General features: G+C 55.4%; 1 protein-coding gene across 1 annotated transcript in view; it reads left to right on the top strand.

Annotated features, from left to right (window-relative positions):
• The window catches only part of KMT2A (lysine (K)-specific methyltransferase 2A), a 53,963-nt gene that overhangs the window by 31,443 nt on the left and 597 nt on the right, over positions 1–21,923 (top strand). The window contains exons 24-37 of the mRNA XM_015413696.1: positions 785–943; positions 1,032–1,155; positions 1,250–1,328; positions 1,487–1,647; positions 3,562–3,720; positions 6,336–10,461; positions 11,061–11,129; positions 16,441–16,508; positions 17,519–17,710; positions 17,945–18,019; positions 18,435–18,613; positions 18,843–18,946; positions 19,230–19,313; positions 21,516–21,645. Of these exons, the coding sequence (XP_015269182.1) occupies positions 785–943; positions 1,032–1,155; positions 1,250–1,328; positions 1,487–1,647; positions 3,562–3,720; positions 6,336–10,461; positions 11,061–11,129; positions 16,441–16,508; positions 17,519–17,710; positions 17,945–18,019; positions 18,435–18,613; positions 18,843–18,946; positions 19,230–19,313; positions 21,516–21,645 (5,709 nt within the window). The remainder of the gene's footprint in view (positions 1–784; positions 944–1,031; positions 1,156–1,249; positions 1,329–1,486; positions 1,648–3,561; positions 3,721–6,335; positions 10,462–11,060; positions 11,130–16,440; positions 16,509–17,518; positions 17,711–17,944; positions 18,020–18,434; positions 18,614–18,842; positions 18,947–19,229; positions 19,314–21,515; positions 21,646–21,923) is intronic.

The raw sequence follows: 21,923 nt of genomic DNA, 5'->3' as shown, positions 1-21,923 counted from the left end.
TGGGACAGGAGTATTCTGGGAAGTAGAAAATGGGCTTTAAAAGCCAGTCACATTGCCCTGCGCAAAAAGCTCTTCTTTCTGGCTCTTGCAAGAGCAAGAAGGCCTTTGGAGAGCCTGCTGTGCATCGTGACGAAGAGTCAGCCTTGCATGATGTGGCTTGCTGGCAGGCTGAGGCCTCGTACCGCTTGACTGGCCCCAGTCTGCGGAGTGGAGTTCCCAGCTCTGTCTGCTAGTAACAAAAGGAAATGGTGAACGCTCCTTCAGGTGGCACCTGAATTGCAAAGCACCTCGCACACCAACGCTTGCAGATTCCGCTGTTGCCCTTGTGTAGACAAGCCCCCCTCGCAGTCAGTGAGACGGACTCTGGCCAGGGGTGCTGAACGTCTCCACGAGGGGCCTGGGTGCAGTGGTGGGTTTGCCTTAAGCATGGCAAGTGATTTGCTGTGGCCAGCTGTGAACTCTGGGCTTCCCAGGCAGCCAGGCTTCTCTGCTGTTCCTCTTAGTTGCTGACGTGCAATGTCTGGAGAACATGAGTTGATCCCATTCGCAGATTCCATCCAGGTCCATAATGAATCCCGTGTAGTGACAACTCCTGGGCAGGATGGCCTGGGCTGGCTCTCGGTGCTGAGCTTGCGGGGTGGCCCCCAGCGATGGCTTTTGGTGCGCACCTGAGGCGGCCGGCTGAAGGGGGAGTGGTGCTGCTTGGAACAGGTGGTCCCCCCCCCATCAATAATGCTGCGTTATGCAGTGCTTGTGTAAAAGCCCCCAAACCCTGATCTTGCAGAGGTGTGAGCTGTGCCTGAAGTCGGGGGCCACGGTGGGCTGCTGCTTGGCCTCCTGCACCAGCAACTATCACTTCATGTGCTCCCGGGCCAAAAACTGCGTCTTCCTGGAGGACAAGAAAGTGTACTGCCAGCGCCATCGAGACCTGATCCAGGGAGAGGTGAGGCCCTTGCCTGTTTGCACCCCTCCCTCCCTCCCCCCCACGTGCCTTTGGCTCTGGCTGCAGCAGTTCTGTCTCTTTGCTTTAGCTACAGGTGGTGCCTGAGAAGGGGTTTGAGGTCCTGCGAAGAGTCTTCGTGGATTTTGAAGGGATTAGCTTGAGGCGGAAGTTTCTCAATGGTTTGGAACCAGAGAACATCCATATGATGATTGGTAAGGCCTTGGCTGCTGGCTTTGGGCATGTGGCTGGGGGGGGGACTTTGGTTGCTCTTCTCCACAGAACGTTCCCTGTTCCATTTCCATGCAGGGTCCATGACTATTGACTGCCTTGGAATTCTGAATGATCTTTCTGATTGTGAAGACAAACTTTTCCCCATTGGCTACCAGTACGTACCAGCTGACTGCTAAATAGGCATCATTTCGCCCTGGAAAATGCTCTGGGGGACCCGGTCTGTTGTATGGGAAGTCCTTTTTTCCTCTCTTGAGGTTTGGAGGAGTTGCAGCCTAAAATCAGGCTTGTGAGCATCTCTGAAATATTTTCCAGGTGTTCTCGGGTGTATTGGAGCACAACAGATGCTAGGAAGCGCTGTGTATACACGTGCAAGATTGTGGAATGCCGCCCTCCCACCTCAGAGCCAGATATCAATAGCACTGTGGACCACGATGACAACAGGACAATCGCACACAGCCCAGTGCCGCCTCCCGGTGAGCTAAGCTCCATGCCAGGTCTACAGCTGCAGAGAGCTGCAGACCATGTTAGGGGTGTGCAAAAAACCCCACAAATAAATTCTTTCCCCCCCAATTTGAGTCTATTGGACCCGAAAAATATTGGTATTCCGAAATACCACTATCGGTATTGTATTTGCATTTTAGTAAATATTCGGGAAACCCTAATTTATTTGGCTCCATTATTCCCTATGGGGACCATCCCCATAGGGTATAATTGAGACTTTCACTCGCGAAGTGACACTGTCACCGTGATGTGACTCAGTGAGTTCAGTGAGTTTAAATGCATTCAGTTCATTCACAAAGTCATGCCACTGTGGTGGTCTGACTTGGCAAGCAAACTGAAGGCATTTAAATTTTAAATGCATTCACTTCACTCACTGTGTCATGCCACGACGGTTGCGCGACTCAACGAGTTCAATTTGTGCACTAAGTGGCGGTGCAACTCGGCAAGTGAACTGAATGCATTTAATATTGGCTTTTATTCGGGCGTGGCTATTTCGGTAGCCGAATCAGATTGTCTAATCTGTATTTGGCTGAATAAATACCCAAAAAAACCTGGGTGGTGGTGGTGGTATTTATTTGGCTTGGTATATACCAAACTCACACCCATCGTCTGTGTTCCTTTCCTCTTCCGTGAACAGCCTTCCGTGGTGCGCGAGACATCATCAAGTGCTGGTGACTTTCTGTGCAGGATGCACAGGATCAAGATCAGCTGCTGGCCTATTGGGGAAGGCTGTTCACACATGAGGAGGCAGCAGAGGATCATTCCCTTGGCTGCAGAAATAGGCTTTAGTTGCAGAATGAAATACTCCACCCCATTTTTGTTAAAAAAAGTAGTTTCCAAAATAGTTGAAACCCTTTTAACTACAACAAGAACAACACCGAAAAAGAGGTTAAGAACTGGGGCACACAAACAAGCCAAAGGCAAAGGTTGACAGGATCAGGGGATCTATCTCGGTCTCCGAAGGCTTTCCCACAATGGATCTCATTTCCTGTGTTGTCACCCACTTGTTCAGTTTGGAGCGCCTCTCTTTCGTTTTCACTGTCCTGAATAATTTGTTGTCACCTGCAAACTTGACCACTGTTTGCACTCTGATGCCAGATCCTTTAGAAACCAATTATCTAGCAGTGGGTCAAACTCAAGACACCTGTCAAACCCCAGTACTTAGGCCTGTCCACTGCAAGAATTGTCCATTGTTCCCCCCACCTCCCAATAAATCCAGAATATTTCAAGCAAAACCCTTTGGGGGAAGTAGGGGTGAGGAGGGAAGAAGGACTGCCTCCCAAGCCCACATGCAGAGCTGTGTTCGGTCTGCAGAAAAATCAGATTATGCCAAGGCTGCAGGAGAGCTATAAAAAAATGTTAATTTACTGTGGCAATGGTGAAGAGGCAGATTTAGTGCTAGGGGTTAGTAGGAAAGGAACTGAAAACAAAATGGCCAATGTTGTAATGCCCTAGTGTAGATCTCTGGTGCAGCCCCATGTAGAATTCAGGGTATAGTTCTGATTGCTCCGTTTCAGAAGGATCCAGAAACGAGCAACCAGAGTAATTGTAGGGTTGGAGCGCCTTCCCTGTGAAGGAAAACAGAAACCTTTGGACCTTTTACAGCGCTACCCTAAGCAGAGTTACTCCAGTCTAAGCCAACTGAAATCCGTGGGTTTAGACTGGAGTCACTTTTCTTAGGCTTGCAGTGTTAATTTAGGGGGAACGTTGACTAAGGGGGAGGTACCAGGAGGAAGCTTTGGCGGCTGCCTTCCACTTGGAAACCTTACGGCTGGCTGCTTTGTGAAACAAGGCGCTGAACCAGATGGGCCACTGGTCTAGTCCAGCATGGCTGCTGCTGTGTTCTTACGTTAGATTCCTGATTTCTCATTTTTGTTCTGCAATAGAAATCCTCGCTAATGAAGTCCATGGCGTCTCTGCAGCTGTGAGTCCTCTGTCTTCAGACCTTCCTGCGCATTTGCAGAACTGCAAGGCTCTGCGGATCAGAAGGCCAAGTTTCGCCCCAGTCCAGCGATCCCCCGGTTCGAGGCCATTGCCCTCTGCAGGTCTGACCTGTCGTGTTTCGGTCTCTAAACTCTGTGCTGTTTTCTCAGGCCCAGTATTTTCCCCAGGCTGCTGCTCTTGGATGTGAGCCTCCAGAAGCCCATTTTTGCTAGTACAGCAACATCTGAGTGGCCGGGGGGGGGGGGGCTTGTTGTAAGGTGTGGGCCTAACAGGCATGCTGCTGTGTCCTTCCTGTCGCCCGGTGAAGGGCCGTCTGCTAGGATTGTCTTGGCCTGGAGAGGAGGAGTGCCCTTGGTGGTTGCCCCTCAGCCATTGGCTGAAGCCAGCCATCTTTCAGAATGGGTGTTCTTAGCTGTGAGCCTTTGCTAGATTTGATGCAGTTTTATGGATTTTGTATGCATTGGTGGCAGTCCGCAACCATCCCTTAACTTCTGGAATGTGGTGGGCTTTGTTTTTTGAAAGAGGGGCTACATTTGAGTCCAGCAGCACCTTAGAGACTTTCAGGATATCAGCTTTTGAGAGCCAAAACTCCTTTCATCAGATATGAGTTGGAATGCGATCTCTTGAGCCTTTATATCCCAGTCAGAAAGTGGGAGGGGTGTCGCAGGGAAGGAACATGGGTTGCAGAGGTACCACGTGCACTGTAATCAGCTTGATTTGAACAGTGGAGAAATGCTTAGGGGCAGAAAATTAGCGTCTTTAGTAAGAGAAGAATGTCCATAATCACCCGGGGAGAGAGTGGTGGTGGTCCACTGTCCTGAACTTTTGAATGAGAGGAAGAACAAAAGATCACACAAATAAGGACCAAAAATCTAAACATTTTGAAGGCTGGATCCACACAGTGGGTGGACTCCCAAGTTGCTAGTAGCTTGCTCGCACCTAAGATCTTTATACCTTCCCCCAGGTCAGGGGTAGTACCAGGGTAGTTCCTGTAGGGTAGAAAAAGAGGAGTGGACATGTAATTTGCCCACATTTACTGTTCACTTTGGCACCCAGGGAACAAAATGTCCCTTTCCCATAAAATCTTTCCAGTATCCCAGAATAATGTGCCATTCCAAACACTCTTTTTTGTTAACAAGATTGTTCAGAGTTTCGGGCGCGTCTCTCAGATCTTTGAAACTTTGTGCTTGGTCAGCAGTCAGCCGGTGCTGGGGCTTTCTGTGTGGATTTCCCAGTTGGGGCCAAGAAAGCCCCCCCCTTCCCCGGTAAAGCACGCTTTGTGCTGGCAAACAGGTCAGGGGTTACCTCTGATGGGGCAGGACATGGTTGTGTACAGTCGGGAGTGCTTTTGGGGCTTTCTCGTGACCAGACACTCCAGGGGGACGTACTTGCTCCCTGAATCCTTGCGCATCACTGGCATGTAGGCCTCTGGCTATCGCACCCGTGTCCTTGGCTGTTAGGCCTCTGGCTCTCCAGTCATTGCCTTCTTGGTTGCCAAAATCATAAACCTTTTCCATGTGGCGTCTTGCAAAGCTGTTGGTCATGTTTGGTCTTTCCTTCTTCCGTTCTCTCTGCCTCAGCCCGGTCAGACACTCCCTCTCCCCTGCTTAGCTCGTAGAGCTGCTACCCTACCTGCGCCAGGAGTCTGAACCCTCCTCCTCGGTTGGCCAGTCTTGGTATCAGCGGGAGCTGAGCTGGGAAGAGACACCTGAGGAGTCTGCCCTGTCCAGATACGGAGGCCCCGACTTCCTCTGAGGCCGCGGCAGGAGGCACCCCAGAGTTCTGTAGCAGATTCCAGAGGCAGCTCTGAAATCCAGCTGGCCCCTTCCCCAACCCTAGACATTTGTGGGCTCACTGTGATTAAATTGGAATTTGAAAGAACCCCAAGGGCAGCCACGCCCAGGCCTTGGGACACTGCAGTTTCGAGCCACCGTTTTATGATCTCTGTGTGTGGTGGTGGTGGCGGCGGGGAGTTATTCTGAATGCGAAAGGCAGACCTGGTTTGTGGCTGAGTGGTCGCGCATCTGGTTTGCATGCAGAAGGTCTTGGCATCTTCTGTTACTGATAATCTATTGTACACAGCTAATTTCACAAATGGATGGCTACCAGTTTATGATAAACCTAAGCAGGAAATCCACAAAAGGCCTTTGAAACACAGTTCCATGTTACAATACCAAAGGGTATTATAAATATTTCTCTGAGCAGCCAAATTCTATATGATGTGAGTACGTAAACTCTCCTTGATCACAGTGTGCCTCGTTTAGAACACCGCTGGCTGTTGTTATTGTTGGTCCTTTCTTCACAGTTAGTTGTTTTATTCATGTCCTGTATACTGTTACTGTTTTACTGTTGCTATCCATAAAAAGTGTTTTTTCCAAAAAGGATCAGGTGTGTGCGTGTGTGTGTGTGGGGGGCTTTCTCTGCCTGAGACGCTGGAGAGTCAGTTGGGAGTCAGAAGGGGCAGTAGGGGCCTTGGCGGACCCCCCGTGGGCTGAACTCGGTAGAGGACAGCTTCATTTAGAGACTGACCACTTTGCCTGAGGAAAGAACAGGGCCGAATCAGATGATGAAAGAAAAGTTTGGCTGTGGGAGGCAGAATGCCACATTGTCCTTCCCCCGGGTGGGTCCCAGTGACGCGCTCTTGGCCCCTGTTATTGACCTCAGCTCTGTTAACGCCTCTTCTCTTCTCTTCTCCCCCCCCTTCTCTTCTCTGCAGGGAGCCCCGCCCCCGTGACTCACGAGATCGTGACCGTGGGAGACCCGCTGCTGTCGTCGGGACTCCTTCTCCGGAGCATTGGCCCCAGGAGGCACAGTGCGTCTCCTCTCTCCCCTCCGCAGCCCCGGTCCTGGGTGCTGTCTGCCAGCAAGGCCAGGGCCCCTCTCTCCAGGCCCAGCGTGGGCCCCGCCCCCCACGAGCAGGACTGGAGCCTCCCGCTGCCGGCAGAACAGTCGCTGGGCCCGGCAGCCTCCCGCGTGGCTCTCCAGAGCAGCTCTGCCCCTCCCAGTGCCCAGAGAGCGGCGGTGAGAAGTGGGAGCAAAGGCCCTCCCCCTCTGGAGGGATCTGTGTCCTTGGAAGTGCCGCCTCCTGGGGGGTCCATCCCCACGAGTGCTGAGAAAGCCAAGGTTCTGAGTCCCAGAGACGCCAGCGCTTCCCCCAGGAGCTCCAAGGCCAGCCCTCTGGTGGCGGCAGGCACAGCTGGCACGGAGCCGAGCACCAGCCAAGGGGGGGGGATGCTCCTGGAAACCCCCCCGCCTGGATTGCTTTCCTCCAAAGACACGGCGGCTTCCCTGCCTTTACATCAGAGAGCCCCAAAGAAGGAACAGGACCAGCCGATGGACCTCCCACAGCCAGAGCTGACCTGTGCTTCCGAGGAGGCGGAAGGGAAGGGCTCCAAGACCCCCGGCGGGAGTACCAAGCCTCCCCCGGCCAGTGAGCCCGTTCCCTCTGTGAGCAGAGAGAGGCGACAGAAAGGGAAGAAAGGGACGGCGGAGAGGCGTTCCAGTAAGCTCCCGACAGGTTCGGGTCTCCTCCCGGGTGGCGGTGAGCAAAGGGCAGGGCCGGAACGGGTCACTCCGGCCCCTGAGCCCTGCAGGGCTGTTGCTGCTGAGAAGGCCACGGAGAGGATCTCCAGGGCAGCCCTTTGCCATGGTGAAGGAGGAGGAGGGACGCCCTCAAAGGACCTGCCAGCCTCCCAGAAGCGCACGGTGAAGGTCACCCTGACTCCCCTCAGGATGGAGGGGGAGAGCCAGCCCAGGAGCGCCCCGAGGGAGAGCGACGCAGGGGGGGCCTCCCAGGACAGCCAGCCGGCTTCTGTGGCACCGCCCCTGCCCCCCGGGGCTGGCCCTGTGGCCCAGGAGGGACCACGTGACCCTCCCGCCCCGGGGCCCCACCAGAGCCTTCCTGGCCGAGACTGCCCCTTGATACTCCAGGAGGGGGCGGCGGCTAAAGCAACGGAAGAGGGCGCCTACAAGCGGCGGTACCCCAGGCGCAGCGCCCGGGCCAGGTCCAACATGTTCTTTGGGCTGACTCCCTTGTACGGCGTGAGGTCCTATGGCGAGGAAGACATCCCCTTCTTCAGCACCTCCACCGGGAAGAAGCGGGGCAAGAGGTCTGCCGAGGGGCAGGTGGACGGTGCGGACGACGTCAGCACGTCAGACGAGGAAGATCTCTACTACTACAATTTTGCCAGGACCGTGGTGTCCGGCACGGAAGAGCACCTGGTGTCCCACAACCTGTTCCGAGAGGAGGAGCAGTGTAGCCTTCCCAAAATCTCCCAGCTCGATGGGGTGGACGATGGGTCAGAAAGTGACACGAGCATCACCGTGGCCGCGAGGAAAGTGAATCCAGGGACCAAAAGGGGGGGCGGGGGCGGCAAAGAGAATGGGACAGAGAGCTTGAAACTTGATAGGAGTGAAGAAAGCGGAGAGAAAGCTCACGCGACGAAGATCTCAGCCGGCCACAAAAGTGCTGACCCAAAGACAGAGAACTGCCGGGCCAAGGCTCAGAGCCAGGATTCCCTGGAAGCTCAGCTGAGCTCCTTGGACGCCGGACGCCGGCCTCGCGCCAGCACGCCTTCGGACAAGAATCTGCTGGACACCTTCAGCACCGAGCTCCTGAAGTCCGACTCCGACAACAACAACAGTGACGACTGTGGGAACATTCTCCCTTCCGACATCATGGACTTTGTCCTGAAAAACACCCCCTCGATGCAGGCCCTGGGAGAAAGTCCCGAGTCCTCGTCCTCCGAACTCCTGACGCTGGGAGAAGGGCTCGGCCTGGACAGCAACCGGGGCAAGGACATCGGCCTCTTCGAGGTGTTTTCCCAGCAGCTGCCAACGGCGGAACCGGTGGACAGCAGCGTCTCCTCATCCATCTCTGCAGAGGAGCAGTTTGAGCTGCCTCTGGAGCTTCCTTCCGATCTCTCTGTCCTGACGACTCGAAGCCCCGCGGTGCCCAGCCAGAGCCACAGCAGGCTCGCTGTGATTTCAGAATCGTCACTCTCCTCGTCTGGGGAGAGATCTATGCTAGCTTTGTCTGCTGCAGAATCTGCGGAGAAGAGAGTGGCCGTCACCGAGAAACCTGCCTCCAGTGAAGGAGAGCCGGCTCTCTTAAGCCCGCGAGTGGATCCCAGCCCGGAAGGACACATGACCCCTGACCCCTTCATTCAAGGCCACATGGAAGCGGATCATATTGCGAGTCCCCCATGTGGACAAGTGGAGCAGAACCACGGAGCCGGCCAAGACTTGACAAGGAACACCGGGACCCCTGCTCTCCAAGTACCGGCATCTCCTACCCTCCCTCTCCAGAATCCCAAATATGGCCCAAACTCGACAGAGAGCCCAGGTCCGTCTCAGATCTCTAACGCTGCTGTGCAGACGGCCCCCCACCATCTAAAGGCAGCGGCTGAAAAGCTCCTAGTGGTTAACCAGAACATGCAGCCGCTCTACGTCCTGCAGACTCTTCCCAATGGCGTCACCCAAAAGATCCAGCTGACCTCCTCGGTCAGCTCGGCGCAGGGCGTGATGGAGGCGAGCCCTTCCGTGCTGGGGCCCCTGGGCACGGGGCTCGCGTTGGCGGCAGGCCTGAGTCCCGGCTTGCCCTCCTCCCAGCCTCTCTTCCCGCCGGCCGGCAAAGGGCTGCTGCCCTTGCCGCATCACCAACACTTGCATTCCTTTTCTGCAGCACCCCAGAGTGGCTTCCCTCCTGCTCTCGGCAGCCCTGCCCCCCCGGGCCTCCTGATTGGTGTCCAGCAGCCACCGGAGCCGGAAACCCCTCCGAGAGCGGATGCTGGGCCCGCAGCTACCACGCCTGCTTCCGGCCTTGTCAAGAAGAGGCCGATCGCTCGCCTGCAGTCGCGGAAGAATAAGAAGCTAGCCCCTTCCACCGCGGCCTCTTCCGACATGGTCTCAAACATGACTTTAATTAACTTCACCCCCTCCCAGCTCCCCAGCCCTTCGGGCCTACTAGATCTGGGAACCGTTGGCCACGCAGCCTCTCACAGAACCCTCCCCAATATAATCAAGCGTTCAAAGTCAGGGGTGATGTACTTTGAGCAGGCGTCCCTGTTGCCCCAGTCCGTAGGGACCGCTGCAGCTGCTGGGGTCGGAACGTCCCCTCCTGTCGTGGGGCCCTCGGAGGCAGGCCCCCTTGCCACCGGGCCTGTGCCGGGCCTCAGCTCCACTCCCCCCGTGCTGAACGTGGTGCCGATGCAGACATCGGCGGTGCCTTCTGCCGGCACACCGGTCCCTGGGCACGCGGCAGGACGAGGATCCGTGGCGCTGAGTAGCCCCGGGCCGCAGGGAGTCTCTGAGCTCGGCCCTCTCAGCAGCCTTTTGGTCAAGGCCTCTCAGCAGGGCCTGGGCCTCCCGGAGCAGCACACAGGGGTGCCCCCCCCTGGCTCGAGCGTGTTTCCACAGCTGGGCACCTCGGGTGTCTGTGTCTTGCCCCCGGCCCACCCTCTGGGCGCGCCCATTGACCCCGAAGGCTCCTACCAGCCCCCGGCGACATCAGGACTGGGCGGCAGAGGGGACCTCGCCCCTCCACTCTCCAGCTTCCCCCCGCTGGTGGGTGTCTCGGACACGGCAGCAGCCCCGGAGCAGAGCAAGCCTCCCCCCCCTCTGGCCGCCCACTCCCACTCCGCTTCTCCCGGGGGCTCCCTGCCTGCTGACCAGCCGGCCCCCCTGAAGGCCAAGCTCAAAGCAAAGCGGCTCCAGCCCTCGGCGGACAGCAGAGCGTCGGGGAAGAAGCACAAAACGTCTCACCCGTGGACCACCGCGCCGGAGAAGCACACGCCCCACCACGGAGCCACCGCGGCTGCCCAGGACTCCTCCTCGGGTGTCGGGTAAGAGGGTGCAGGAGTCCCTTGAGTGCTCCCGAGGCTTGTCCGCAGGTGTGGCGCCTGCACCCGGTCAGGGGGAGGGACCGTCCCAGGAGCCCAGCTGCCGGCCAGCCATCGGCCCGAATGCCTGCTTGAGCCAGAACGGGGACAACGCTCCTGAGTGGGAATGGTCGCTCCTCCGGGATTCTGTTGCCTTCTGAGCGATGAGAGCAGAGGTGTACTGGGGGTGACGCCAGTTGGAAAAGAGGCTGGCAGGGGGGGCCGAGGGGGGGGGGGTTCTGCTGGCCTCAGAGGCAGCTGTGCTCGGTTGAAAGGTGCACGGAGCGTCCTTTGGGGTCCCCCTGGTGGTTCTAGAGGCCCCTCTGTGGAAGTCCCTCTGCCAGAGGCGCTGGTGGGTGGCTCCGATGGTGGGCGGCCTTTCCCTGGGGAACAGCGGGGCTGCGGGACGAGGGACAGAGCCCTCCCAGTCTCTCGCCTGCCGTCAGCCTTGCCCTGCGCAGGCCAGGGGAGCTCTGCCTGGCTTTGGGGCAGCCCCTTGACTCTCTCTCTCTCTCTCTCTCTCTCTCTCTCTCTGCCTCTCTCTCTCTCTCTCTCTGCCCTAGGATTCCTGCCCCGAAGGCCCACGCAGAAGAGGAAGCCAGCAGAGAGCGGCCCTCGCCCAGGGCGCCAGGGTAAGTCGACTCATCAGGCTGCACCCAGTGTGGGCTTCCTTCCTTCCTTCCTTCCTTCCTTTAGAAAAAACTTGCATGTGCCACCTTGCCAGAGGGCGACCTGCTCGAGGTAGCTCAGTTACAGTGATACGACAAAACCAGGGCCTGGGGACAGCAGGACGCCCACGTGAGAGGCATGAAAACTGCCCCCTCCGTGTAGAAGCAGACCAGGAAATCAGCAGGAGAAAGGTCCCTCCAGCCCAGTCTCCTCAGCTCTCGGGAGCTAAGCAGGGCTGGATCCCGGCAACTATTTCGATGGGAGGCCTCCAGAGAGGGCCAGGGCCGGGAGGCCAGAGGCAGGCCCCGTCCAGCCACTTCTCTGAAGGTCCTCCAAGCCCCCCAGTAGGAGTCGCCAGAGGTTGCCACGACTTCCGTGCACGGGCGCACACACAAATGCAAACACACACCCCCGAGTGCGAAAAGGTCTCTAAAAGAAAGTCAGGTGGCAGCCTCAGCACCGGGAGGAAAAGGCGTCTCTCCCTTTCTTGCATCCTTGTGGGGCCAAGCGGGGATGGCCTGTCTTTCGCCCAGGTTAGAAGCTGCTTTGGGGGCCTTCCTCCATGGGCATAATCCAAAGCAAACCCCTTCACAGGTGCCAAAATGGGGCGTTGCATTCTGGTGGGGTCAGGAGACTCCCTTACGAGAGCGCCAACTCCCTGCCTGCTTTGTTTGACTGTAATTCAGTATTTAAGAAAGCACCTTGGCAGAGGTACGAGCTAAAGGGCTCTTTGCCTGTGGCTCTTCGCCTAGGGACTCTTGGATTAGGGGCTCTGTGAGACGCCCAAGAAGAGCCAGAAAGCGGAGGCCCTAGGCTCTTTGTCTTCCCCGTAAAGTAATTTGACTTCAACAAGGAAAACCACATAAATACAAAAGGGTTTTAAAAGGGGGATTATATTTACTTATTTTAAAAGAATTATGAAGCCAGAATTCCAAGCAGGGGTTTGGGGGCGATCCAGTGTTTTGCACAGAGTGTCACATGTATGACTATCTGCCCACTGGACAGAAGTCTTGGGTGTGTGCTCGGTGCAAGGAGCTCCTGGTTCTCAGGGAACGTGTGTGCTCCCTTGAGGCCAAGGTGGCTGACCTGGAGAAGCAGAGACAGTCAGCTAGGCACACAGAAAAGACTCTCGGGGACTTGTTAGCTTCGTCCCACTCTGGATCTGGCAGCCCCGCTGCTGTCAGGGAGCATGAGGGTCTAGGGGAAACAGGGCACCATGCTGAGGATAAGGGGAATGTGCCCTCAGAAGGGACCTCTTCCCCAGCTGGTGAGCGGCTCTCCTTTTGCACCAAGGAACCATCCCTGAGCAGGGTGGGAGGGGGGCTCTTGGTAGTGGGTGATTCGATCCTTAGGCAGGTAGACAGCTGGGTGGCGAACCCGCGTACTGACCGTATGGTGACTTGCCTGCCTGGTGCGAAGGTAGCGGACATTACGCGTGTTTTAGATAGGCTGGTAGATAGTGCTGGGGAGGAGCCAGTGGTCGTGGTGCATGTCGGCACCAACGATGTGGGGAAATGCAGTCGTGAGGTCCTGGAGGAGAAATTTAGGCTGCTGGGCAGGAAACTTAGGTCCAGGACCTCCAAGGTAGCCTTCTCAGAAGTGTTACCTGTTCCACGCGCAGGGCCGGAGAGACAGGCAGAGATCAGGAGTCTCAATGCGTGGATGAGACGATGGTGTAGGGGGGAAGGGTTCAGGTTTGTTAGGCACTGGGATACTTTTTGGAACAAGAGGGAGCTGTACAGGCGAGACGGTCTCCACTTGTCCCGAGAAGGAACCAGGCTGCTGGCACTTAAAATCAAAAAGGTGGCAGAGCAGCTTTTAAACTGAATATTGGGGGAAAGCCGACAGGAGATGAAAAGTCTCTGGTTCGGGTTGGCTCATCTGAGAGAGGTGAGGGGGTACCGGTTGCTTTTCTACAGGGAGGTGGATTGAAATTGTCCACAGAGGCCATGGCTGGTGACATGGACTGCCGGACAACGACTCGAGATAGCAAGAGGAAGGATGCAGGCTTAACTTGTAAGGGAAATTACAGCTGTTTCTATACAAATGCTAGAAGTGTCCGAGGTAAAATCGGGGAGTTGGAGTGCTTGGTGTCGGAGGGAAAAATAGACATTGTGGGTATTTCTGAAACTTGGTGGGATGAGGAAAATCAGTGGGACACAGTGATTCCCGGTTATATATTATATCGGAAGGATAGGGGGGGAAGGGTTGGAGGTGGGGTAGCTCTGTATGTCAGAGAGGGTATAAAGTCTAGAAAGATTGAGAGGCTAAGTGAATTGGATTCGCTTCTGGAAGTTCTATGGGTTGAAATAGGGGGGCCAAAAGGAAACTTAACACTGGGAGTTTGTTATCGCCCACCAGATCAAAAGATAGAGGAGGATTATAAAATGATGAATGCCTTAAAGATAGCAACTAGACAAAAACACTGTGTAATAATAGGTGATTTTAACTACCCACACATTGATTGGGTCAATATGTGTTCTAGTCGGGAAAAAGAGATTGAGTTTCTAGACACTCTAAATGACTGTGCTATGGAGCAGATGGTCACGGAACCTACCAGGGGAGAGGCGATCCTTGATTTGGTCCTAAGTAACACTCAAGACCTGGTGAGAGATGTAAAAGTGATTGCACCGCTTGGAAACAGTGATCATAATGTTGTTGAGTTCATCATTTGTACAAATAGAGAATTGGCCAAAAAGACTCACACAACCATTTTTAACTTTAAAAGGGGTAATTTCTCTGATATGAGGGGACACGTGGGGAGGAAACTGAAAGGAAAAGTAGAAAGGGTCAAAACAATTGGGGAAGCTTGGGATCTATTTAAAACTACGATCCTAGAAGCTCAAAAAATATATATTCCGCAGGTTAGGAAAGGCACAAACAGGTATAGGAAAAAGCCTGCATGGTTAACAAACAGAGTAATGGAGGCTGTAAAAAGTAAAAAGAATTCCTTTAAGCAGTGGAAAGCTAGTCACAGTGAGGCTGATAAAACGGAACACAGGCTATGGCAAATAAAATGCAAGTCTGAGGTCAGGCAGGCAAAAAGGGAATATGAGGAGCATATAGCAAAAAACGTAAAAACCAACAATAAAACTTTCTTCAAATACATTAGAAACAGGAAACCAGCCAGGGAGGCAGTGGGGCCCTTGGACGACCAAGGGGTAAAAGGAGTATTGAAGGATGATAGGGAAATGGCTGAGAAGCTAAATGCATTTTTTGCCTCCGTCTTCACTGTGGAAGATGAGAAGTGCTTGCCCACTCCAGAACCACTGATTTCAGGAGGGGTGTTGGAAGACCTGAGTCAGATTGAGGTGATGAGAGAGGAGGTCCTAAAACTGATAGACAACTTAAAAACTGAAAAATCACCAGGCCCAGATGGCATACATCCGAGAGTTCTGAAAGAACTCAAATGTGAACTTGTAGATCTCCTGACAAAGATATGTAATCTTTCCTTAAAATCTGCCTCCATTCCTGAGGATTGGAAGGTAGCTAATGTCACTCCCATCTTTAAAAAGGGTTCCAGAGGAGATCCGGGAAATTACAGGCCAGTCAGTCTGACGTCGATACCGGGTAAATTGGTGGAAACCATTATTAAGGAAAGAATTAGTAGGCACATAGATGAACAAAACCTATTGAGGCAGACTCAGCACGGTTTCTGTAAGGGAAGATCTTGTCTCACTAACCTGTTAGTGTTCTTTGAGGGGGTGAACAAACATGTGGACAAGGGGGATCCAATAGATATTATTTACCTTGACTTCCAGAAAGCTTTTGATAAAGTTCCTCATCAAAGGCTCCTAAGTAAGCTCAAAAATCATGGGATAGAAGGACAAGTCCTTTTATGGATCAAAAACTGGCTAGTTCATAGAAAACAGAGAGTGAGTGTAGGTGGGCAATTTTCTCAGTGGAGGGTGGTAAGCAGTGGGGTACCGCAGGGATCAGTACTTGGTCCACTGCTTTTTAACTTGTTCATTAATGATTTGGAGATGGGAGTAAGCAGTGAAGTGGCTAAATTTGCGGATGATACAAAGTTGTTCAGGGTGGTGAAAACCAGTGAGGATTGTGAGGCACTCCAAGGGGATCTGTCAAGGATGGGCGAGTGGGCGTCAACATGGCAAATGGGGTTCAATGTGGCCAAGTGCAAGGTGATGCACATTGGAGCCAAAAATCCTAACTATAAATACACGTTGATGGGGTCTGAACTGGCAGAGACTGATCAAGAGAGAGATCTTGGAGTTGTAGTGGATAACTCACTGAAAATGTCGAGACAGTGTGTGACTGCAATAAAGAAGGCCAATGCTATGCTGGGGATTATTAGGAAGGGTATTGAAAACAGATCAGCCAATATAATAATGCCCCTATATAAATCAATGGTGAGACCTCATTTGGAATACTGTGTGCAGTTCTGGTCACCACACCTTAAAAAGGATATTATAGCTTTGGAAAAAGTGCAGAAAAGGGCAACTCGAATGATAAAAGGGTTGGAACACTTTCCCTATGAGGAACGGTTAAGGCGCTTAGGGCTCTTTAGCTTGGAGAAACGATGACTGAGGGGTGACATGATTGAGGTTTATAAGATTATGCATGGGAAAGAGCAGGTAGAGAAAGAGGTACTTTTCTCCCTTTCTCACAATACAAGAACTCGTGGGCACTCCATGAAACTGCAGAGCGGTCGGGTTAGAACGGATAAAAGGAAGTACTTCTTCACCCAAAGAGTGATTAACACATGGAATTCACTGCCACAGGAAGTGGTGGCGGCTACAAGCATGGACGGATTCAAAAGGGAATTAGATACTATTAGCCACAAGGTATAGATAGGGACTCTGGTGCAAGTGATGCTTTGTCTTCTTGGTGCTTGGGGGGGGTCAACAGTGGGAGGGCTTCCGGTGTCCTGGCCCCAATGGTGGACCTCATGGTGGCCCCTGGTATTTCTGGCCACTGTGTGACACAGAGTGTTGGACTGGATGGGCCTTTGGCCTGATCCAACATTGGCATCTCTTATGTTCTTATGCTCTTTTGCGTGAACACCCCTGCCTTGGAGCCCCCACCACCACCACCGCCCTGCCCGTTTGGGGCCTTTGAGGAGGTCGGGCAGCTGTGGCCCCTGTCCGGAAAGCCTGCTGATCACCAGGCGTTACAGTTGCAGCCTTCTCCCCTGCTGACTTTTCTCCACAGTCTGGCCTCCCTTTGTAGCTTTGGCCTCTGCAGAGGACCCAGAGATCAAAAGAAGAGTGGCTCCTTCATGCTCTCCCTTCCTCCCTGGCCTTCTTTCCACAGGCAGACGGCATCGTCTCTCCCAGAGCCACAGCCAGCACAGAACGCCGCCAGTGAGCTGGACAATGCAGGTGTGTCTCCCCCCCCCCCTTCCTCCTGACTATCCCCAGCCGGCTGGGGCTGGGAGGCACTGTTCTGCAGTGGTTCCGGTCCTGCCTCGAGGGTGGGTTTCCGAGGGTGGGGCCGGGAGGCCACTGCTCCACCCCTTGGCCTTGGGGGTCCCCCAGAGTTCTGTCTTGTCCCCCGTGCTTTTCAACAGCTACCTAAAGCTGCTGGCTGGGAGAGGTCATCCAGAGGTGTGGGCTGAGCTGCCGCCAATATGCAGGTGACACTCCGTGCTCTCTCAGTCACACCGCCAGCCTCAGCTGCTCTTTGGGGCTAGACAGGCGGCAACCCAAGACAGGGGCCTTCTCTGTCAGGGTACCAGAAATCTGGAACTCCCTCCCTCCCTGGGAACATTCATGTGTCTCCCTCTTGTGGAGTCTTTCACCAGCAGCAGGTGAAGATCTTTTCGGTTCATTTGGCAACACCTAAGAATGGTGCTGTCCCTTTTTCTACTGTGGTGTGTTTATGCGTTTTTAATGGGATTTTGTAATATAACTGCATTTGTAATTGTTTAAACATTGGCCGCCTTGTGGCCGCTGACTAGGTGGGAAGGCAGCATAAAACTGTCTTCTGTAAGTAAAAGGGGCAAGCGGGCCGGTTCTCAGGCCAGGGCTGTTGCTCTCGGGAAGGGCACATAGCACTTGGCCCAGCCGTGGAGCATCATCAAACTCCCAGGAATCCTCAGGCAGCTTCGTGCATGAGAGAGGTACGTGCACAGCCTCTGCCACCGTCTCCAAGGAGACTGGGACCGTGTCCCCGGATCCCCTTGGCTCTGCTGTTTTCTCACAACAGACCTACAAGGTGTATGCTGCGGAGAAGAGAGGCTTGCCTGAGGTCCTCCCGTGAGCTTCCTGACTGAGTGGGTGTGTGTGTGTGTGACCTTCAGCCCTGCCCGAGTTGGATCTCCGCCCACGGTGGTGTAGATGGAGCTCTTTGGCACCACGGCTGAAGGCAGAGGGGCCTGTTTGTCTTCCAGATGCCAAAGCAGCTGAGGAGGAGGAGGAGGAAGAAGAGGAGGAGGAGGGCACCTTCAGCTCTCCTCTCATCTTCTGGCTGCAGCAGGAGCGGAGGAGGAAGGAGAGCCTTGCTGAGAGGAAGCCAAAGAAAGGGCTGGTTTTTGAGATCTCGAGTGACGATGGCTTTCAGATCAGCTCCGAAAGTATTGAAGGTGGGAATCGGGGGCGGGGGGGGGGGGGGTGCGTTTTTTTTCCAGCAGCGAGTGCCATCATCTTGTGACTCCCCCCCCCCCCGGCCCCTCCATCTGCAGAAGGCCCCAGCCAGCGGGTGGGCCAGTCATACCTCTGGGCAGCTTTCAGGTTGAGAGAGGAGAGAACGGGGAGCCACTGCCCACCATATCATCCCTGGTTCTCCTCCTCCTCCTCCTCCTCCTCTTCAACCTTAGATGCCTGGAAGTCTTTGACTGACAAGGTCCAGGAGGCCCGCTCCAACGCCCGCCTGAAGCAGCTCTCTTTCACAGGTAGGTAGGTAGGAGGGGCGGCGGTGGCAGCAGCGGGGGCGGGGCGCGTCACCCTCCCCAAAGGCTCCGATCCTTTCGTTTCCTTGTCTCGCTCTGCCATGAAGCTGGTGGTGCTCCCCGGAGGAGGGCGGCACGTCAAAGTCGGGGCCGAGGTCCTCAGCACCTCTTGGCACATCCCGTGCGCCTTCCCAGGGCAGGGAGGGACTGGTGTTTGGCAGAGGCCGGGCCGTTCTGAGCCCCTCCACGGACGGGCCGCTTTGTGCCAGAGCTCCAGTGACACCGAGGCTGGGCACTGCTCTCCACCCCCCCGACCCCTGGCCACCCAGGCCGGGGGTCGAAGGGCGTGCGTGCCTCCGGCTCAGCCTGGGCTGCCAGTCGTCCCACATTGGCACCCGCTGTGTGTCCCCCCTTGCAGGTGTGAGCGGACTGCGGATGCTGGGCCTCCTCCACGATGCCGTCGTCTTCCTGGTCGAGCAGCTCTCTGGGGCGAAGCACTGCCACAACTACAAGTTCCGGTTCCACAAGCCAGAGGAGGCGAAGGAGCCCCCCGTCAACCCCCACGGCTGCGCCAGGGCAGAGGTGCACCGAAGGCAAGTGGAGGCTTCAGAGTGGCCGCCCAGCCCCGCCCCCTCCCGAGAGAGAGAGAGAGAGAGAGAGAGAGTGCCCAGACTCCTCGTGGGCCTGGGGGTCAGCCGTCCCAGGCAGTGGGGCGGAAGGCCTTTAGACAGAGCCGGGGCCCTGGAACGTTGCCCAGGAGGATCTTGGGGACCCTGGGGGGAGCTGGGTGCCCTGATCCTGCTGCTCTCTCCTGGCCTCCAGGAAGTCTGCCTTTGACATGTTCAATTTCCTGGCTTCCAAGCACCGCCAGCCGCCAGACTACAACCCCAATGAGGAGGAGGAGGAGGAGGTGCAGCTGAAGTCTGCCCGGTACAGAGTGGGGTGCGGAGGCGCGCCGGGGGGTGGGGTGGGGGAGGCCTGGGAGTCGTGCCCTTAGGTCGTGCCAGGAGGCCCGGAGAACAGAACTCCTCCAGCTGACTTCTGGGGCAGCCCCTCGTCAGTCCGCGCGGCCGAGCGGTGTGTGGAGAGAGCAAAGGCTGGCGGGGCTCCGGCGGCACGGGGCTTGCTCAGCCGGGAGCAGGGAGGGCGCGGGGTCCTCTCCACTGCCCGGGCGGAGGAGGAGCCGCCTCTGCAGCTGCCTCTCGTTCCCCAGGAGGGCCACCAGCATGGACCTGCCGATGCCCATGCGGTTCCGGCACCTGAAGAAGACCTCCAAGGAAGCCGTTGGTGTCTACAGGTAGGTCGGCGGATTTCCAAAGTGGAGCGGACTAGTAGTCATCTCTCCTTACAGTCTCTCCTGGCCATGGAGCAGGCGGGCTGGGTGTGGTTGGGGGAGGGGCGTGCAGTGCACAGGTTCTGCTGCTGTCCCCTGCCCTGAACAGGGGACCAAGCCCGACTCCCAAGTTCCCAACTCCTTTTCAGCCTCTGGGCAGCCCACCTTTGGATTTCCAGAGCAGGCTAGGCAACAAGCGCTTCTGGGCATGGAGGAGGGGCCTCTGGGGTTGTAAGGGAGACGTCTCTGTGTGACTCTCCTGCACTGCTGGGAACGGGGCGGGGGGACCCACACAAGCCAGCCACTGTGTGGCTCGGGAAGTTTTTGCCTGCCTGCCCCTGCCTGGTGGGGGTGGGGCTATCTTACTTCCGTAGTCGCTGCCACCCACTCACTGGATTCACAATCACAAGCCAACATCTTCCTAGAGGTAGCATATGGTGGGACCCCTCTGGATGATTCCCCAACCTGGGAATCATCATATCTCAATCTTTGGGCACCCCCTGGAGAGTTGGCGGCCACTCTGATTTGGTGTAATTTGGGTTCCTTTGGCCTCCCTTTGCCTCTCTTCAGGTGCGCTGAATGGGGATTCGCACGCACACCCCTAGTGATTGCTCACGTCACTTGCACAGGCCCTGCCTGCCCCCCCCCTTCATTTATACTGCAGAAATCCTCAGGTTTGGACTGAGTCCAGTAAGTTGGGTGACTGGCACAGAGGTTGTTGGGAGGGGGGGTTGAGATTGCTCTGGTTTTGCAGCTGGGCATGGCTGCCATTAGCAAACATGCTCCCATATGTAGGCCACTGCCACTGCAGAGGGGAGAGATTGTTTTGCTTTTGGGGTTTTTTGGGCACTGGCACATTGGCACACTTGAGGTGGACTGGTTCTGCTGCTGGGCCTGGCTGGCTGGCATTGGCATTGGCGATGCACATACATGCTCCCTCAGCCTGTGTGCTGCCGCTCCAGTGCAGTCTGGAGAGATTCTCTGGTTTGACCTAGTTCTGGTTTTGGGGCACTGACTGGCATGGCAACCTGGCTGGCCTGGCACAGGTGGCAGATTGCTCTTGTTCTTCTGTTGCAATGCTGGGGCCTGGCTGGCATGCACTTGCTTGCTCCCTCATTCTGTGGGCTGCTGCTGCTGTCTGCAGAAATTCTCTGGTTTGCACCAAGTTGGTCTGGGCACTGATTGGTTGCACCTTGGCACAGGTTGTGGGGGGGGCAGATTGCTCTGGTCCTGCTGCTGGGCCTGTCTGTCTGGCATTGGTAATGCACAGACATGCTACCTCAGTGCTGCTGCTGTAGAGAGATTCTTTGGTTTGAGCCAAGTTGTGTTGGTTTTGGGGTTTTGGGCACCCAGTTTGGCGGCACAGGTTGTGGGGGGGCACTTGTATGGTTCTTCTCTGCTGCAGTGTGGCTGGGGCTGGCTGGTCTGGCAAAAGTTTGCAAACATGCTGTCCAAAACAGTTTGCCCCCATCCCTCCATTGTTCTCTATGGTGGGAAAAAAAGTAATCCCTCCATTATTCTCTATGGTGGGAAAAAAAGTAATTTTGTTCCCACCATAGAGAACAATGGGGTGGGGGCAACCTGTTTGGGGGCCCATAGAATTGGACCCCCTGGTCCAATCTTCATGAAACTTGGTGGGTATGTAGGGGAGAGGTTCTAGTAACCACCCTCCAAGTTTCGAGCTTACCCACTCCAAGGTCCATAGGATACAATGTTGCCGAATTGCCGCCGAATTTCGGCGCAAAACCGCGAATAAACTGCAGCAAGCTGATCTGGGGGCAACCTGTTTGGGGGCCCATAAAATTGTACCCCCTGGTCCAATCGTCTTGAAACTTGGTGGGTATGTTGGGGAGAGGTTCCAGTAAGCACGCTCCAAGTTTGGAGCCTCTACCCCAAACCCCCTCCCCCCCAGCCCCCCACAAAGTTTCAAGAGGATTTTTGCCATTGACTTCAATGGCCCCATTGGTTATAATGGACCCGAATTTTTCGGGTTTCCCGAAAAAATTCGGATATCTATGCTTTACCGATATAGATATTCGGGTTTTTTCGGGTTTCCCGAAAAAATTCGGGTCTAGTAAACCCGAATCTGAATTTTTCCGAATTTTTTTTTTTTGCACACCCCTAGTATCCCGTGCATGTTCTCTCTCTCTCTCTCTCTCTCGCTAGGTCCCCCATCCACGGCCGGGGCTTGTTCTGCAAAAGGAACATCGATGCAGGAGAGATGGTCATCGAATACGCTGGCAACGTGATCCGCTCCATCCTGACGGACAAGCGCGAGAAGTACTACGACGGCAAGGTGAGCTCCAGCCCAGGAGCCTCTCTGGCAGGGGGCAGGGTCGGGGGGGCTGGGACCTACCAGCTGGCATCCTGACCGTCTCAGAGTGAGGTTATGGGCAGCCACACGGTCTGTTGGCCCGGACGGGCTTCCTGGCTGTGCCTGGCAAAGGTGCCCGAGTCGGGGGATGGGGGACTTCTAGGGGTCACGCAGGGCAGCTGGTCAGTTTTTTGGTAGCCCTGCCTGTAACCCGGCATTGCTTTTGGGCCTCAGGTCAATGGCAATCAGGAGGTTGGTTG

Source organism: Gekko japonicus, unplaced genomic scaffold (genome assembly GCF_001447785.1).
Source record: "Gekko japonicus isolate JY-2015 unplaced genomic scaffold, Gekko_japonicus_V1.1 scaffold1159, whole genome shotgun sequence".
In the NCBI taxonomy this organism is placed as follows: domain Eukaryota; kingdom Metazoa; phylum Chordata; class Lepidosauria; order Squamata; family Gekkonidae; genus Gekko; species Gekko japonicus.
The sequence above is the reverse complement of the archived record's forward strand: the minus strand, read 5'-3'. Positions and strand labels throughout refer to the sequence as shown.